General features: G+C 33.8%; 1 protein-coding gene across 1 annotated transcript in view; it reads left to right on the top strand.

Annotated features, from left to right (window-relative positions):
- The first annotated feature begins 1081 nt into the window (after positions 1-1081).
- LOC106476453 (band 7 protein AGAP004871-like) overlaps positions 1082-16309 on the top strand; it is a 64288-nt gene continuing 49060 nt past the window's right edge. Inside the window, exon 1 of the mRNA XM_022381304.1 lies at positions 1082-1250. Within this exon, the coding sequence (XP_022237012.1) occupies positions 1181-1250 (70 nt within the window). The 5' untranslated portion in view covers positions 1082-1180. The remainder of the gene's footprint in view (positions 1251-16309) is intronic.

A 16309-nucleotide genomic window follows, 5' to 3' on the forward strand; every position in this document is an offset into this window, starting at 1 on the left:
GGGTTTTTATTCATTTGTATGATATAATTTAAAGTATTTTGCAAAATGCTACAGACAAACAAACACTTGATATATTAAAAACATTATCATCTGTTTGTGTCTCAACCTTAACAAAATAAGATATCCTATTGATGACTACATCAAGATCGTTTGCACAAACATATTAGGCTACATTTAAAAATGGTTCTTAGGCGAAAATATATAAAAAATTACCAAATGACCTGACTTTTTCTATTTGCCAGATCACTACAGAACTGCTCACCAAATCGCCTGAGAATGAAGTGTCCATTCGTTGTTCTTTGAACGAGGGCAAATGTTTGTTATGTAATTTCCTTCTCAGGCATGTGCTGTTAGATATTAATCTAAACAGCAATATTCATGTGACTAATTAAAGAGAAAAAAAACAACGTTCCATCCGCTCGCACTCGAGAACCAATTAATAAACTCTGGAAGAACTATATCTTAAAATTTTGTGTGCGTGAGTTTTTTGAATATAAGAAAGTGTAATACATTCATTTACACACACGTTATATATATATGTGTGTGTGTGTGTGTGTGTGTGTGTGTGTTCTTAAGCGTAAGTCTAAAGGATGAGCTATCTGTGCTCTGCCCACCACTGGTAACGAAACCCGAATTGTAGCGTTATAAGGCTTCAGATTTACCACACAGATAAATATATAATGTATTTACATGTTGATAAATCATAACATAATTTGAACATTTTTTCTTTAGAATTTTTCAATACGATAACACAAACGTACATCTTAGGATATTGTTTAAGAAATAAGTGAGGCTTAGTAGGTAGTCAAAGTGTGTTTAAATAGCATTACTAAAAAGTTGATTTATATTTTCACGTTTAAAGAAAATGAACTACAAGTTTCGTATTTAAAAAAAAAAGTTTCAACATAAAGAGTAACCTATGGTAAGTTAAGTCTAAAGTAGCAATGAGTTTCGTGAAAACCACGGCTTTGTTTTTATCTGGAGATCCTGTCGGTAGTAGCTAAACCGTCGTTCCAGGTCTTAGTGAAAGCCGAGTTCCGCTACATAGGGATGAAGCATGTGATCTCTTATTTTGTTTATAGATTTGATCGTCTGCAAGACGGTGCATTCCATCGTTCTGACCACGAGAATGCTCACTGAGTGAAGTTTAAGACTTGTTGACCCGTTGTTTTAAACTAAAATGTCAGGAAATCCAAAAGATATTCAGGAAATTGAACACGATGTTCCTGAAGACAGAGATTCACATGTTGGTAAGATATCTAAATATAAAGCAATTAATTCTAATCACTGTATGTTTTTGTTTTATGACATTTCATCCACCTAATTCGACCGGATATTAATTACTGTGCTATTTTGTAATTCCGACCTAAATATGTGGATTACTTTAAGTTTAATTAGAAGCTATTAATAATTGCTTCATTACTTTATGTATTGTTGGTATTTATTATGTTTGTTTATTTGTATGCTATCATAGTAACAAATATGAAGTCACTTAAATTGTTTTGAACTTTCATCTTATAATAGTTATTCTTTTTCAAAAAATTTATTAGAACATAAATAAAATCGAATGTTTTTAAGACCTAACGACAATAATGGCTCATCTGAGAAAAAGCATTAAAAACGCACAGTCAAGCGAACTCGATAGGCCAGGCAAGGTATGAAAATAAAGAATGAAATTACAATGCGTTTGTTTGTTTTAGCGCAAAGCTACACAATGACCAGTATGTGCTCTGTTCGCCGCGGTGAATCGAACATCGGATTTTAGCGTTGTAAGTTCGTACACTTACAGCTGACCCGCCAGAGAATATTACAATACGTAAGCCCATAAAAACATCAAGGTGTAGTAAAATTATTATCTTTATATTGGTGTTTGTTTGTTTGTTTGTTTTTCATTATGCACAAAGCTACACAAGGGCTATCTGTGCTCTGTCCACCACGGGTATCGAAACCCGGTTTCTATTATATTAGTGAAAGAATTGAACAACTACCAATTAATCGTATTTTCAGTTCGCGTAGAACTGTCGTATTATCTCAATGGAGACTTGTAATGGACTAAACTAGTTATGAGGGAAGTGTTTAAAATCAGTATTAGTGATATTGTGAAGTATCTTTACAGTTATTATTCGGGAAGAAAGTGAAACAATTTATCGTTTCAGCCTGGACTTATTCACTCGAGAAAATTGTTTGTAGGGTTTAATAACAAAGATTCCAGTGGTTATGGTTTAAGTGTGTGAAGTTGTGTGTTCCATTGCCTTTGCGAGTTCGACACTATATCACCAAAGGTATTGGTACAAGTTCGACACCATATTACCAAAAGTATTGGGACAAGTTCGACACTATATTACCAGAAGTATTGGTACAAGTCCAACACTACATTACCAAAAGTATTGGGACAAGTTCGACACTATATTACCAAAAGTGTTGGTACAAATTCGACAATATATTACCAAAAGTATTGGTACAAGTTCGACACTATATTACCAAAAGTATTGGGACAAGTTCGACACTATATTACCAAAAATTATATGTGTCGAAAAGTACTGGCACAGTAAGGAAATATGCAAGGTCATTAATACACAATTATATATTTCATTTCTAATAGAGCGTTGATCCACCTTTGTCAATAATCACAGCTCGCATTTTGTCACAAACATTTGTTACCAAATTTTGGTAATATGCACCATTCTTGCTTCAGAGAAAGTGTCAGTTCGACAGTGAAGTGTGGTCTGTGGACTCTAACTCTCAGCCACGTTCCTATATGTCCTAGACTGGTTCGATTGGGTTTAAGTCGGGGCTCTGGGTTGGACACTGCAGGTTGTTATTTTTTTATCCTTGAACCAATTCCTAACAGACACAGTACAAGGCGCGCTGTCATGCTGATAAATGTAACCAAACCGAAACTTGTTCATCGGATGTAAACAACGTGTACCTCGATTCATCATTGCACGTGATGAGTTTCCACTGTTCAGTACACTAATCTCAACGTTCCAGTCACCACTGTAGTCAATGGTTTGCATTCAGGTCTGTAATTCAAAGTTTGTGAGCAGTAGCTCTTTCATGAAAACGCGAATCCTGCATTTCCCTTCAGATTGTGGATGTGCTGGCTCCCATTTCAGTGCATTCGCTGACTTCTTAGACACGCAGTTACTCTTTACCATACGTTTTAAGGCTCTTCTGGCCCAAGTTACTAGTACTTCTGGTTTTCCTGTCCTATTTTCAACATTGACGTAACATTATGTCTTCCCTTTCCTTAAGATATTACCTTCAGGATCCAGTATGACTGAATCACGCGAACACTAATATCTGACATATAATAACCATTCCGTGTTGAATGCCAGCTAGATCATGACCTTGTGGCATCTTGACTCGAACTTAGATCCTATACATTCTTTCTACCATTAAAAGTGGAGAAAATATACAAATAAAGATTGGGGGGGGGAGGCTGATTTCAAATTTGCGTGTGATGTCCGGCTTAACTCCGAATACACATTTATGGGATAGTATCACTTTACAGGTTTCTTCGAAAAGTGATTAATGCTGATACTATAGCATAGGGTTAAAATCCATGCAACTTCCATTTTGCAATGTATACATGAATTATTTCAAGTCTTAATATGTAAAGTTATATCAGAGATTTCCCTTCTACTTTGGCGAAAACCTATCCCCTCACATCTTCGAACCTTGGATATAAAACACAGAAATTAACAAAGAAGTAGGAAAAGGTGAATAATAGGAGAATAATGTTGTGTTATGTTGGGTTAAGTCACTTTATATTTTACTTAAGAATTTCTATAATGGGTTTATCAAAGTGGACTCGTAGATATAACTCTTTATCCTCTGTGGCAATAACTTCGCATAATCATAAGTTTTAAGTTATTCTAAAATATTCATTGTAAAGTATTATTGCGGTACACGTTTAGAAATAAGGTCCTTCTGATTTAATAGATTTTCAGACATTCTGACCGTTGAAAGTGGTCTATGAGACACTGTTGCATTTTGATTTCTTAGAAATGAATGCATGGAGGCCACCTTTAAATGTACCCAATGTATTTCGATAGGTTTTTAGATGGCAAAATGAGAAATATGACAATGTACAAAAGCCAGCAACCGGCTATCAACAAGCACCATGCAACTAGAAGAACAGCTCATGCTTGAGAACAACATGACAAAGTGAAAAATCGTGATGACGTCGCTTACAAGATTGATGCGTCACGTTCGAGCAGTCTTTCCACAGACGAAATCCATTTTCTTGTCAAATGACCGACACCTAGTCCTAACTATGCATGGGCATGATATGAAGATAAATATTAAATAAATCCATTTTTGTCAGTTGTTGTGGTCGGCTAACAAAAAACAACCCTGGTGAGCGCGAGCGACATGGTAGGACGAGACAAACTGCTCTTGGTACTGGTAGGAAAACAATAATCATACATTATATATGTCTCAGATTATCACAAACATTTAAATATGTATCAGTGCTTTAATTAACACAGGTACATCGCAAACTAAATGCAAATCACGCCCAAAACTTAATTGGCTAATATAAATAAGTCTGTTATTAAATCTCTACTACGGATCAATACCTGCCCGGCATGGCCAGGTGGTTAAGACACTCGACTCGCAATCTGAGGGCCGCGGGTTCGAATCCCCGTCACACCAAACATGCTCACCCTTTCAGCCGTGAGGGCGTTATAATGTGACGGTCAATCCCACTATTCGTTGGTAAAAGAGTAGCCCAAGAGTTGGCAGTGGGTGGTGATAACTATCTACCTTCCATCTAGTCTTACACTGCTAAATTATGGACGGCTAGCGGAGATAGCCCTCGTGTAGCTTTGCGCAAAATTCAAAAACAAACACTGGTATAAAGTATACTGAATGTGACCTGGAATAATTTATAGATAATAATAATGTAGCAACTTTAAAACTATAGCAGCTACCTGCGGGAAACGATAAATTTCGTGTAGAAATTTTAACTTTTGCACGCTCCTCGAGGGACATGTTTATATTGAAATATTTAAAACATGCCGAATAAATATAACTTTACTGTTTAGTTCGTAATATCAACGAGCCAAATAGCTTGATTGCTTTACATTGTAATCATTCTGGCCTTTATTAAGTACAACTTACAGATTGAATGTTCATTCTATTACAAAGGCCATAATACCAAACATTGCACAACTGCTTGATTATTGCATGAATGATGCCAGTATAAATTTCAATTGAGGTGCATCTGAATTATTGATAGCTAAATGAGTGTTTCCAATACTTAACATTAATGATCCCTTGAAGTTTTCTATAATTCAGAGGAGTACACTGTAGCCAAAAGTAGATTAAGACTTTTAGCATACTTTCTCTCTCCAGAAAATAGAAACTTCATGAAAGAATATCCTTTTAATTAAGAGGTTTAAGATATGTATTGATTGTTTGTTTTGAATTTCGCGCAAAGCTACACGAGAGCTATCTGCGCTAGCCGTCCCTAATTGATTAGGAAATGTTTGAATATGAATCATCAGTGAATTTAGCTATGGTCATTGCATTATCAATAAGAGAAAATTACAAGTAAGTTCTAAGTTTAGCATACTTATATATATATATAAGTTTAAGATATGTTTGTAAAAAAATATTTATTAACAAGAAGGAACAACTTCTTTACCCTACTATGCTCCATATGTTTGCAGAGTAGCAGTCCAAATGCTGTTATCAATACATATTCGCGGGTTCGAATCCCCGTCCCACCAAACATACTCACCCTTTCAGCCGTGGGGGCGTTGTAATGTGACGGTCAATCCCACTATTCGTTGGTAAAAGAGTAGCCCAAGAGTTGGCGGTGGGTGGTGATGACTAGCTGCCTTCCCTCTAGTCTTACACTGCTAAATGTTTAATATAATCTGTTCTAAAATCTTGCAATTCAATTTTTCAAAATGTTGACCAGTAACTGATTGATGGAGCATAGAAAGAACGAGAGACAAACTTGGCTTTGGGGGCTCATTATAAACGTGGAAATTAACAATGACGACAAAGGAAGAAAGAAAAAAGATACTTCCAACAAATAGTTAAACTTGTACCATATTTGTTTTAGAAAAAAAATCAAACTGTTCTTTGCCCTGATTCTGAGCAAGAGTTGTGAAAAGGACTATCTCAGTTGTGCTGAAAGGAACAATTACTGAATTATTTTATGTATTAATTTTTTAAATGATAGAAATTTTCAAACCAACACCATATTCTGAAAGAGACAAAGAAAAAGTGAAATAACTCAAAGATCGTTCTACTTATGGTACGCCAGCATTGTTAAAATTACAGATAATGCAAAACGAATATTTCTTTTTTTAATAATCTCCAGGTCAAATTTTATTGGGGGTTTTCATGGTTCAAACTCTGGCTCAGAATAGTTACCAGTTTGTCAAAGTAAGGCCTATTCAAACAAAAGGTTATACATTTTAATTATCTTTAACAACAATTTTACGTTTCCCCCAATTTTCATTCTTTACTTTTAGGAACAGAAGACAAAAACAACTTTCTAGGATCTGGAATCATAATAAACCTAACCTTTGAATGCCGCCACTTCGCATCAATCAAAAGTATTCTTTTATATATCATAAAATAAACATTGGTAATAAAAATAGAACAAACAATATGTGTAGCTCAAGTTAACAAAGTGCAGAACACGCTAACATGAGTGTACGTTATTTTATAGCGTCATTGACGTGAGGTTTGTTTAATTTAGCATAGCTCATCCTGCCAAGTGGGATACAATAGAAATAGTGGTTGAGCTACTATTTAACATAAGTACGGTAGTACTTATAGTAGGAATGGGCCAGATGTGCAATACAAATTAAAATCTCTAACACACTGCAAACAGCATATAAACAAAACTTTATAAGCACTTGACACACACTGTTGAGTAGTAAACAAACCAAATGCAGAGTAAAAAGTCACAAAAGCACTTGAGAAAGTCGGTTCAGTGAAAACAAAAATTTTACAAGACCACAAATTTGTCAATCAGACTATCTGATTGACTAACGTTGTTGGAAAGGCATAACTCTTTCCTGCCTTCACCTTATGCAAATCTAAATGCACATAATTAAATTACGCTACCTTGGCCAAAGGCGTTTTTTTTAGTTTTACTTATAACCTTAGTAACAACAAGTAATATCAATAACCATTTTGCAACATTACTAACGACCTAACAATACATGGATAGCCTGATTCTATGAGTACGAGCACGTTGTGTAAGTTGCCAAGTAACAACCCACTTTCATATAACTTGTGGGTTCACGATTGCTTATGCTTACGCGCTACGTGATCAGCCTGCAGATGTATCAGCTTGAAAAAAAAACACGTACTACGTAGATTCTCTAGATCTAGGTTCTAACAATGATCTAACTTTTAAAAGTGAAGTTTTCAATCCTATACATCTGACCCGGGGGTTCTGTATTGGACAAAGCAATTCTATCATATCAGTCAGTGCCTAACACATGAGTCTTCTATGTGAGGACGAACGCTACCACTGCCGAAGTCTGATATGGCTTTGCTCGAGTTCTCTGGACTTAAAACAAGAATGATAAGTTGTATAATTTACCTTTACATTGTTTTCTAACTAAGTGTGATTTATTGAATTCTAAGATTGTACTTGAAACAGTGCGATTTTAAAATACACTTTTCAAAGAAACGTAAGAGTTTCTCCCTTTCTCTCGTTTTCAACCTTGAAAAGCCTTTGTCTGAGCAAATAGAGCATTACTGCAAAAATAGAGACAAGGTTAGAAAGAGTAATGCTGAACATGCGAAACAAGTTTTAGCCATTAATCTAGCCAAAGAAAAGGCTGCCACCCTAGTTAGATGAAAATAAATATCAAAGATATAAGCAAAAGCCAGGAAGTGTCGAGAGATAACTCTAAGAACAGCTATGAGAAGGATAGGCCTATAGCACACCCACTCTCGAAACTTAGCACCAAAAAAGTTGTGGGAGAAGTGTAAAAAAATTAAATAAAAAATTAGGAACTAGGAATGGGAACAACAAAAAGTAAGGAACAAGGTAGTAATGGGCAGGATAACATTGCAACACTAGATGGTTTTTTTACTCTGTGCCATCTCAAAGTGTGTGTGTTCATCATTCCACCCATTCCTACTTAGTGTGCTTTTTGTAACTTGGTAATTCTTCATACTGAAAGCTGCATATAGCTAAATTTTTCTGTTGTAAACTCTGTTTTAGCAACCAAGTACATATAGTAATTCATTACGCTAATTTGATAAATTTATTCTGCTTCAAATACCTAATAATCGTTACATTATTAAATTTAAAAAACAACAACATTGTAATCAGCAACTGCTGCCAATCCAAGCAGAATATGTTTCAAACTTCAAAGTGTCCAGTTTTTCACTACCAAAGTAGCAATCGTGCAAATACTTAGGATCTCACCCACACAACATGCCACGAGAGGGCACTACCCTCGTGCGACCTCAGGTATTGGGAACGATGATGTAACCAGAGACGATGACGTTATATTTCCACGAAGTGGCACCAGAGGGCGCTGGTGCCATGCAATGATGCCACCAGAATGGGCACATTACTAGGGATGTGTTGCTAGGCCATCATGACAGGTGGATATGATGTCAGAGATAATGACATCCACGAAGTGGATCAACGTGTCCCAATATGGCTAGATTTAATACAGTCTGTATAAAACACTAATTCAACAGTTCTATATTTAATTATACTTCCTAACCATTTATATGTAAATTGTCCTGAAAAGGACACTTATTTAAATATCATGCAATGATTTAAAACTTACTGCTTCACTAGTATGTCTTTATGATATCCATATAACTTGACAAAATAATTCATTTATACATGTTACTTTATAGTTTTGTCTTACACGAGTTTTACAAGAGTGGAAGGTGTTACTATACTTCCACATATGATTATGTCTTGAATGTCTAGATTTAATTATATTAAAACCATTATTTTAACAATAATCTTACCAATTTTAACAAATCTGCTGTTATTCATTATTTGAATGAGATTGCTACTTATGTTTTTTGTTTTCATTTATATATTTATTTATATGTTACTAAGGGTTGTTTACAGATTTCAATGTGCATTTTACAAAGATATTTCTATACTTCCATAGGACAGCATGCAGGTTTCAACATGTTTTATCTTATTTTTCAATATAGTCCTATAGAAACACAACACAATTAACTTACTGATGGAAAGCTTTTACCATGCCAATATTTCTATAATTATTGAACAAGACAGCCGATCGCATTTGTATGACTTAGTATACATTTCACATAAAGTGATTATAGCTTCTATATTTAAACATACTTTTTACATTTATTGTCCTGAAAAGTACACGAACATTATTATTTCAGCAAGGCAACTATTACAGCATGCATATTATTTGAATGAGGTAATGTACATCACTTATCGTCCTGAAAACGATGCTTATTTAAATATAATGCAATAACTTAAAACTTACTCTTTCACCTGTTTAGTTTTATATTAATTCTTTATATCATTCGTCTAGTAATTCATTTTGCTACAACTAAAAATATTAAATGGATTAGTTACTGTCTATCCATCCATTTTCTATTAATATTTCATAAAACATTTAGACTGTCTAACATTAAGACACTGTTAGGAAATATCACACAGACATCTGGACACTGATCTCAAGCTAACTAAACTCTGAATGTTAGGAAATACAAAGGTCGTCACGTGTTCACACATATACAGAACTTACCAGCTGATGGCTCACAACTACTTTTTACAAAGAAGAGAGGTAGCCATTTGTTATTCAAAGTCACTGAATAGCTCGATAAACTTTGGTTTTAACCTATTTATGTCACATAGTTTTACCATGTGAAGAGATGGAAAACATAGTCAATTATATTACATTGTGACTATCTATGTATTTACTATATGTTTAATATTGAAAATAAACTGTACAAACTCTACAAAAATTTAATTTTCACTTTACAAAACACTAACTGTGTATTGACGCATTTCAGTTAAATACACTTTTTGTATTCAATTATATTGTATGTTTCTAAAAATGTTATTATCAGTGTATGTAAATAAACTCTCAATAAGACTGATATCACACTTATTGAGATATTTATTAACAAAACTTCAATATACACTACTATTTTAAACAAATATATATATAAGTGATTGAAAGCTTTTTAATATTTAAACAAAAATTAGACTGTTTGTTGTAGACTGATGTGTCTGAACTTGTGAACGAGTTTATCAACACCACCTGGAAACAACTAACTCTGTTACCATTCGAATACATAATCATTTTGATTTTTTTTATTCTAAGCTGAATGAAACTGGCTGAACAGATTGTTGAAATATAGTAATTACACGCTGTCGTTTATAAACCAAATAAATTTTTACACACTGAGTTAAGATGAACAAGTAGTAATACAAACAAAAGTTGTATGAAAGCTAATCCTGTACTTTATAAACTAAGGCAATTACACTTGATGTTTCAGACTCAGAAAAAGTAATTTTTAAAAACAGATATAAATTTTTGAAACAATGTTAAGGTAACTTGTATTATCGTTTTCACCTAAAAATCAGTGCAAAACTGAACTTTATGTACACTATACCATTTATACCTATTAGTTTACTAAAGCATCAAATAAATTTTTTTGCACAAATGGACAATACAGAAAAAGATTCGACAATCATAATCGTAAAGTACCTTTAGTTATAAATCAAGTGATCATTATTCGACTATTTCAAAACAGATATTTCTTCACTTGGATTTTGAATTGTTACGGTAGCATGAATTATCTTTCATTTACACATTATAGATAGATAACCAAATATTTAAAAATAATCAGTTAAAAGTTAGTGCGCTGTGATTTTCTCATATGAAACTCATTTTTCATATACTATCTTTGGTATTTGTAAGTAAAATCTCAGACTTAAGTATCACACATATTGAAACATTTGTTAACAAAACTTCAAGATATACTAATATGCTAATTACGTAGTTTATAAAATACTGACTTACAGCCAGTGTAATAATACATGCGGTATATACTTGCTCTAACATGTTATTAGTCAAATAGAATAAATCACCGTAAACGAAATATAAAGGGAATTCTCCAAAGTTTCCATATTTTAGAAACTATGCAAAACATATGCACTTGAAATGCGTAACTAAATTGACTGTCCCCCTCTTTGGACGTAAATGTCTCTGACGTCATATCCGCCTGTATTGGCGGCCTATCAACGCGTCCTCTGGTTCAACTTTGTGTAACTATGAAGTCATCATCTCTGGTGACATCATCGTCCCCAATGCCTGAAGTTGACACGCGTGTTGTGCCTTCTGGCGGTGTGTTGCGCGGGTATAGCCCTAACTACTCGTGAATGTTCACTCATGTCCTGTAATAAAATACTGAATTTAACAATTTTAACAGAAATAAGTGAATAAATATTTTTTGTTTTACTATGTATGGATTAAGGATAGAGCATTATTTTATTTAGTAAACTAACTGAGCTCTGTTAAAATTGGATATTTCTACCACTCATTGGAAGGTCAAATTGTATGAGCTTAAGATTTGATTAAAAATTTTCATGCTTGGCCTAGTTTTAATGAGTAGTTCAAACTTTTGGATTAATTTGTTAATTACTTTAATGTTAGATCAATAATAAGTTCGTTTTTATTGTGGAGAGGTGAATATAAGAAAAGAACATTAGGAAAATACAAATGTAGTATAATTTTTTTATGCTTTTCTGTTCTTCAGTATCACAAGTAGGCGTAGCAAAATTCAATCCAAAATAGTACCTTGATGTGTTAACTAAACGAGCTACTGAAGTGATATGGCTCACTCCTCCATTAGAGATGGTTTTAGTTCACCAACGCTGGCTGGAAGTGAATCACTTGCTGCCAAGCATCATTCTATAATATTCCATATATGTTCAGTCGGATTCAAATCTGTTGAGCGTACTTGCCATTTCATTCTTAACAAGCTGCTAATCAGTTGAGCTTAGCAGGGCACGCATTATTTTTCATTCGAAAAAAATTCTGATCCGCTGCACCTACACATGGCAACACGAATAGGTGTAAAATTTGCATCCCAATATCATATGACATTCATAATTCGAATTTGTAATGCATAAGGTAAATTTAACCACTGATACTAACCTCTTCACAGACCAATACGCCACTATAATAGTACGTATGCATTTCTTCCTTTGTGAAATTGAGGTATTATTTGATCCTTGCCACTTTGAAAACGTGTACACATTTGGTACGTGGCTGCTGGTAAAGTTTGATTTGACTGTGAACTAAATATTCCCCCATATGTCATTTCACCAATCTACATATCATTGATGACACCATTAGAGAGAAAGACGATTTTGTGTAGATGTGTTAAAAGAACACATAAGATTTGTCATCTGACATAAAGCATAACTTTATAAAACTATTTGTGTACTGACTTAGCGTTCAGTTGTGGAACTAAATTATCGAGTCAATTGTGAAGCTGAGACGTGCTGGCTGCGTCAAACCCATACTGTCTCAAAGCAGTCATCTTGCAAGATTGCCAACAATGAATAACCCTGTCCGGGTCTCTGGTCAACTATAACAGTGGTCGGAAGGCGAGTTCATATTCTTCTAATCACACTTTGTTAATTTTGTAGCTACTGTACTATGACTGTCAGTTTTATGGGAGCCGAATTCTTTACAGTTGGTGTCTGTGACTTTGACGATAAATCTGACCAATAAACGGACAGCACACAATCCATTGTTTTAAGATAATATATATTCAAAACAACTCAAACGTATGTACAAAAACAAATTCGTTACACTAGTGTTTACCACAGATGAATCTGGAGCTTCATATAATTTCCCTTTTCATCAAAAGTCCACACAGGCTGGATCAGTTACCTTAGAATCCAATTGACAAGATGAATTATTTCTTCTCTACTCTTTTATCAAAATAGAATCAGTGATATGTTCACGTACGTTACTCCGTGGATTACCATAATCGTATCCAGAACATTAAATAATTATCTTCCACGTCAAAAGTCTGCACAGGCTGGTGCAATTAGTTTAGAACCCAATTGACAAGACGAATTATTCTTCTCTACTCTGTTTATTACAACACAATCTGCGATGATAACACTTTAAAAGTTGCCACTATACACACTTACAAACACAGTCTAGATCTAGATCTCTCACTAACTTTATCTTACTTTCATGTTCACTAACTTAACTTTTTTTTTGTATCTGCACGTATTTATAACATGTGACAGAATAATCTAGAAATATCTAGTCCTCTAGTAACAACAATATTACACATAATGAGAAAACTTAGAAGCTTCAACAATATTACAAAAGCTTAGTACTATAATTAAATTGGATACACAACGTACGACTCGTTTCAGTTACGTAACGAAACTTGTCATAAATGTTACTTTTAAAATAAATAACTTTTAACACTCTTGTTATGAAAACTAAATGATCATTAAATATTAAATCATCAAGTAAACTAAATAATAGCTCTTAAACTAAACAGACTTGTATATCCAACAATGACTTAATTGGCATATTTGATCAGCTTCTAGGTTTAAAAATTCATTGCGACACTTTGTATGTGGGCCTTATCTGTGCTGCCATATATTGGTATTTCACTTGTGATAGGAAAACAACATTTTTTGTTTGCTTTTAAAGTCGAAACTTTCGCTCTTATACACCCCTCCCTCTGATGGTTCTTTAGATTTTCAGTATCATGACCGCTATTTCGTTTATAGATTTTTCACACATCAAGCTAAAGCTTGTATCGTAGAATATTCAGTCATAATAGGAACACCAAAAAACACGATATTCTAAAGAACCCTATTTTGAGTTTATTCTTCCAATATGCACAGTATGCCAAATTTCGATTAATTTCTCAGATATATTTCGTTTTTTAAAGTTAGGATTCATCTTTGTTAAAAGCGTTTTTCTAAACTTTCCATATCACTAGAATGCAACTGTGCAAGTGTTTGGAATGTCTGAACGGTTATTAGCTACATTGTTTTATACAAAAATCCAAGTTTAAATCTCTAATAAATAAAATTAACTTAAATCTAAAAAACTTCATAATTTTAGCAAATATTAGAAAATCGTTGAAAATACAAGTTCAGTGAAGAAGTCAAGCATTGTTACAAAATGCTAAAGTAACTATGGTGATATTATTGAAAACAAAAAAGAGGAAAAGTTATACTACAATAAAATGAAAAGATGTTTTAATGTTCACAACGTTTCGGGTCGGGGAACCCTTTCTCTGGTGATTTTAAACTTTGATGGAACAAAATATAACCCGCAGCTTTCTGACACATGGAATAATCAAAATGAGCATCATATAATAGATCTATAGAAGCATACACATGAATTAGTATTATCTATCTCTGTAAGTATGGAGGATAGGTTGGCTTATTAGGTAGAAAATTGGCTGTATGGAAGAAAGCAGAGGATTGTTATCAGTTGTGTTCAGTCAAACTGGATTAATGTTACAAGTGGGATACCTCATTATGACCTTTGCTTTGTTTGATTTGCATCAGTGACATAGATGAAGAAATGGTCAATAAATTATTCACATTTACTAATAATACCAAAGTTTTGGGTGCTGCTGGCTGTGAGGAAGATACTGCTGCTTTACAAAAGATTTGAATTTGGTGAGTTGGACGAATAAGTGGCAGATGTTTTTATATGCAAGGTAATGCATGTGTGATATTACAATTTGACATCCAAGCAATGTACTGATGCTAGTGACAAGGCAAATAGGATTTTAGGTTGTATATACAGAAACGATGAATACAAGTTTTTAAAGAGGTTATAATGTCATGGCATTGGTCATTGGTAATGCCATGCTGAGTGCTGTGTTTTTTTATTTTAATATGTCATTTGCAAAACATCTAGGTTTTTAAAATAATCTTACTATAATGGACGTAGCATGTATATCAGTATTTATGTATCCAACCAAAGCTCTTGCGCCATCTATTGAATGACACCACAAACAAACATCCATAAAAAAAGTCCCACTTTGGGTATTCAAGATTCAGACTGTTAGAAAAATAACTGTGGTATGTGCAACAACCATTTCTTTATAATAGAACTCAATTTTAAATAAAAGTACTCTCTTTTCAACAAGAACACAACTTTCACTCGAACGGGTACGTGAGGGTTTGATTATATCTTTATTGATATAATATTTAAATGCAGTTTTGAGAAACTGGTGTGCTTAAAAAAAACTGTTATTTTTTCAATAAAGGGTAGAACTTTTAATATATAAAAACATTACAGTTTATATCAGTAAAACGCATGAAAATGTTGAGCTCTTGAATCATATTTTGAATATTGAATCATTTTGATGCAATGAGTTACGTATGGCTAAAGAGCACAATCCGAACACTTGTCCCATGCAGTACTTCCCAGAAAGAAATATTAACTTTTTCTAAATTTCTTTTTGAATGAGATATGAATTAATATTAGACAAACAGTCGCCCGTAGGACGGCGTTTCTGCTAGTTAAAACAATTCTACTTCAAAATAACAAAACTTTGGGATATACCTTTTAAAGATAAACCTATCAATTCGTATCGACACAAAAAACTAAAAGATATATTAGTTCACGCACCATAGAAGACACCACAATGAGTTACTTATCTTCAGTATGGTATAGGTGTCGTGCATGTTCACAATGCAACACAAACTTCGGTACTTGAACCCAACTCCTCTTACACAATGAAACAATTGTTCGCCTGTACATCCAAATGATACATTTATTGCATTATTTCTTATTTTGTGGAAGTTCTCTGAACGATGAACGAGAAGTAAAGGCTTCCGTGACACATCGAAATATATTTCTATTATATATAAATATATATATTTACATATTACGTATATTTCAACGAACATGACCACAACATCAGCCACTTTGGATTACTGGCCCTTCGTCACTCACGGACAGTCGAAAGGAAAAGAAAGGGAGACGAAATTGAACTCATTACTTGATACCGTCAGGGATTTGTTTGTAGTTATGCACAAAGCTACACAATGGGCTATCTGTGCTCTGCCGACCACTGGTATCGAAACCCGGTTTCTAGCGTTGTAAGTCCGCAGACATACCGCTGTGCCACTTGGGGGCACCATCAGGGGAAATTAATAAAATGTTTTCTTTTTTATAACTTTGTATGTGTGCCTAATGTGTATGCACGTGCGTATATACATACTTATGCACATGCGCACATGCATCTTTTTTGTGTATATATTCATACACACATGTATATATATATATATATATAT

The sequence above is a fragment of the Limulus polyphemus genome, unplaced genomic scaffold (assembly GCF_000517525.1).
Source record: "Limulus polyphemus unplaced genomic scaffold, Limulus_polyphemus-2.1.2 Scaffold155, whole genome shotgun sequence".
Lineage (NCBI taxonomy): Eukaryota > Metazoa > Arthropoda > Merostomata > Xiphosura > Limulidae > Limulus > Limulus polyphemus.